This window comes from Cricetulus griseus, unplaced genomic scaffold (genome assembly GCF_003668045.3).
Source record: "Cricetulus griseus strain 17A/GY unplaced genomic scaffold, alternate assembly CriGri-PICRH-1.0 unplaced_scaffold_155, whole genome shotgun sequence".
Taxonomy (NCBI): domain Eukaryota; kingdom Metazoa; phylum Chordata; class Mammalia; order Rodentia; family Cricetidae; genus Cricetulus; species Cricetulus griseus.
The window spans coordinates 38,766-42,082 of record NW_023276870.1 but is presented as its reverse complement, the minus strand read 5'-3'; the positions used below and the strand labels follow the sequence as shown (position 1 = coordinate 42,082).

The 3,317-nt window shown below is 47.4% G+C and overlaps 1 protein-coding gene across 1 annotated transcript in view; it reads left to right on the top strand.

Annotated features, from left to right (window-relative positions):
• Positions 1–2,598: 2,598 nt before the first annotated feature.
• Positions 2,599–3,317, top strand: part of LOC113839036 (HAUS augmin-like complex subunit 6) — a 31,538-nt gene continuing 30,819 nt past the window's right edge. The window contains exon 1 of the mRNA XM_035453731.1: positions 2,599–2,758. Coding sequence (XP_035309622.1) covers positions 2,631–2,758 — 128 coding nt within the window. The 5' untranslated portion in view covers positions 2,599–2,630. The remainder of the gene's footprint in view (positions 2,759–3,317) is intronic.

Here is a 3,317-nt window from a genome sequence, read left to right as displayed (position 1 = left end):
TGTTAGGATTAGAATCAGGGTTAGGGTCATACTCAAGGTTACAGCTGGGGTTAGGGTTAGGAGATTAGGGTTAGGATTAGGTTTAGGGTTCCTAGTTCAGGAGTAGGGTAAGGGTTAGGTTTCAGTGTTAGCTTAAAGTTAGGGTTATGAGGGTTAGGGTTTTTGGGGTTTAGGGTTAGTGTTAGGTTTTTGGTTAGGGGTTCTTGTAGGGTTAGTGTTCAGGGTACAGGGTTAGGGGTATAGTTATGCTTAGGGTTACAGTTAAGGGTTAGGGTTAGGGTTATGGCTATGTTTGGGTTAGGGTTAAGGTTAGGGGTTAGTATTAGGATTAGGGTTCATGGTTAGAGTTAGGGTTAGGGTTAGGGTTAGGATTCAGGGTTCAGGGTTAGGGTTCGGGTTATGGCTATGTTTGGGTTGGGGTTAAGGTTAGGGGTTAGTATTAGGGTTAGGGTTCATGGTTAGAGTTATGGTTAGGGTTAGGGTTAGGGTTCGGGCTTATAGGTAGTGTTAGTTTTATGTATAATGGAAGGATTAGTGTTATGGGTACGGCTCAGGGAAGGGTTATTGTTAGGGTTTAGGGTTAAGTGTCAGAATTATGGTTAGTGTTAGGGTTCAGGGTTAGGGTTAGGATGATTGTTATGGTTAAGGTGGTTACAGTTAGTGTTAGTGTTAGGGTTTGGGTTAGCTTTAGGGTTTGTGGATAGGATTATGGTTAGGTTTAGTATTAGGGTTAGGGGTCAGGGGTAGGGTAAGGGTTAGGGTTACATTCAGGATTCAGTGTTATGCTGAGATTTAGGGTTACTATTCGAGGTTAGGGTTAGAGTTAGGGTTTAGGGTTGTGGTCATTCTAAGGTTTACTTGATAGGGTTAGGGTTAGGGTTAGGGTTAGGGGTTGGGGATGGTTTGTGTTAGGATCAGGGTTTGGGTTAGTGTTAGGGTTAAGCTTAGGGTTAGGGTTCAGGGTTAATTTTAAAATTAGTGTTAGGGTTAGGGTTAGTGTTAGGGTTATGAATATGGTTAGGGTTAGGTTTAGGATTAGATTTAGGCTTAGTATTAGGGTTAGGGATCACAGTTAAGGTTATGGTTCTGGTTAGGGTTAGGGTTAAGTTTAGGGCTTAGAGGTTAGGGTTAGAGTTAGGTTTCAGTGTTAATGCTTAAGGTTAGGTATAAAGTTCAAATTAGGGTTTAGGTTAGTGTTAGGTTTAGGGGACAGGGGTTAGGGTTAGATTTAGGGATAGGGTTAGTGATAGGGTTAGATTTAAGATTAGCATTAGGGTTAGGGTTCATGGATACAGTTAGGATTAAGTTTCGTGTTCAGTTTTAGGGGTTCCAATAGTGTTTGGGATAGGGTTCAGGGTTAGGTTTCTAATTAGTGTTAGTGTTATGTTTAGAATTACATTTAGTGATTGGGTTAGACTAAGTTTTAATGTTAGGGTTAGGATTAGAGTTAAGTTTAGGGTTAGCTTTAGGGTTAGGGTTCAAGGTTCAGGGTTACCATTAGGCTTAATTTAAAGGATATGTTTAGGAGTAAAGATTAGGTTTAGGGATATTGTTAGTGTTCAGTGTTCAGACTTAGGTTTAGGGTTGGCTTTAGTATTAGGTTTCAGTGCTAGGGCTCAGGGTTAGGGCTATGGTTAGGGTTCAGGGTTAGGGTTAATTTTAGGGATTAGGGTTAAGGTTTCAGGGTTAGGATTAGGGCTAAATTTCGGGTTAGGGTTCAGTCTAAAGTTCAGGGTTAAAGATAGGGTTACTGTTAGGTTTGTGGTTAGGTTCAGGGGTTACCAGTCACAGTCTTGAAAGACCCCCGAAGAGGTACTTTCGTAGAAGGAGACCCGCACCCAGGAATCAGCGAGACCACGAACTTGGATGCAAAAGCAAGAGGCTTTATTGGAGATACGGGTACCCGGGAGACTTAGCTTCTGTGTGGCTAAGCGCGCCGAACCAAGGGAAAGGGGTCCTTATATAGGGAAAAAGGTGCAAGCTAGAAGCAGGGATTCTATTGGATAATTCTAATGAGGCATTGTACAGAGCTATTCCCATTGGTCAATGTAAATGAGGCGCTATACAGGGTTATTCAAATGAGGCGAAATACAGAATCATTTCTATTGGATGGTTCAAATGAGACACAGAGCCATTCCAGACCAGCATATTCTCAAGGTCTGGTGTTTGGTACAACCGGCTCAATTCCCCCCCTCTGCGTCCAGATGGCTGACCTTGGGGGCGGAGACCTTGGGACGGAGTGTTTCTCATCAGGTGGGGGTGTGGGGGTGGGGTCCCTGGGCCGGCCCACCTGGTGCTCGTTGCTTGTAGTTTTCTCAGAGAAGACAAGGGCGCATTGCATGGCGGGAGTCCTCTCAGGATGACCAGTCCCGGAAGTCGTGAGGCGCCGGCGCAGTGTTCTCTTCCACAAGCGCGGGAGTCTCGGTTTACGGGCAGCACCGTTGTCGCTGGCTTGTTTTCTTGGGCCGCTTGGCCTTTTGTGGTGGCATGGCTTCCTGCATGGAGGTAGCGGACGGCCGCAGCGGAGGGGTTGCCACCACCTGGGGCTGTCTGTAGGAGGGGTGCAAGGGTCCTCTCGGTCTCTGGAGCTGGCGCTTCCCCTCGTCGCAGTCGCAGTGCCTACCGAGAGGATGAGCTCGGCCCGGGACACTGATTTCGAGAAGCAGCATCTCTGGATGTACCTGCAGGCTCTGGGCTTAGATCCAAGCCCGGGCGTCACCGTCGGCTGGAAGATGGTGTCTCACGCGCACCTTGGAGAGTAAGGAGACCAGGGCGGGGGCTCGGTCCTGGGTGGCCGGTTACTGGCGGCAAAACCCTGCGGCTGTGAGCCTGTGGCGGGGACTGTTCGTCACCATGGTAAGGCGGGGAGCGCCTTAGGAGTGCCCTGCTGTTGGGGGCAAAACCGCGGGGCTAGCTAAACCCTGCCTTTGTGGTCTGCAGTTGGTGCGAGGCTCGGGCCAACTATCATAAGTAGTATTATAAGTAGTTAACTATGGGTTTAACTTCGAGTCGGGGGAACCAAAACATGTTACAGTGTTACAGCTAACAACAACAGCAAAAATATCGTGGCATATTAGAATGAAAAAGCAAAAGCCGCTACTGTTGTTCTTTTGTTTAAGCTGCAGCTGCTAATAAGGAAAGGAACAACGAATAAGCAATCCACGTGGAGTTTATTTATCAGAGAGGGGGAAAAGGGGGATGGGCAGTCAGCCAACCCTAGGGAAGCCGAGAGAAAGAGAGCGAGGGGTGTGGGACAGGACCTTTTAAAGGGAAGATTGCATATGCGCAGTAGGGCAAAGGTCGAAAGGCATGGCGGG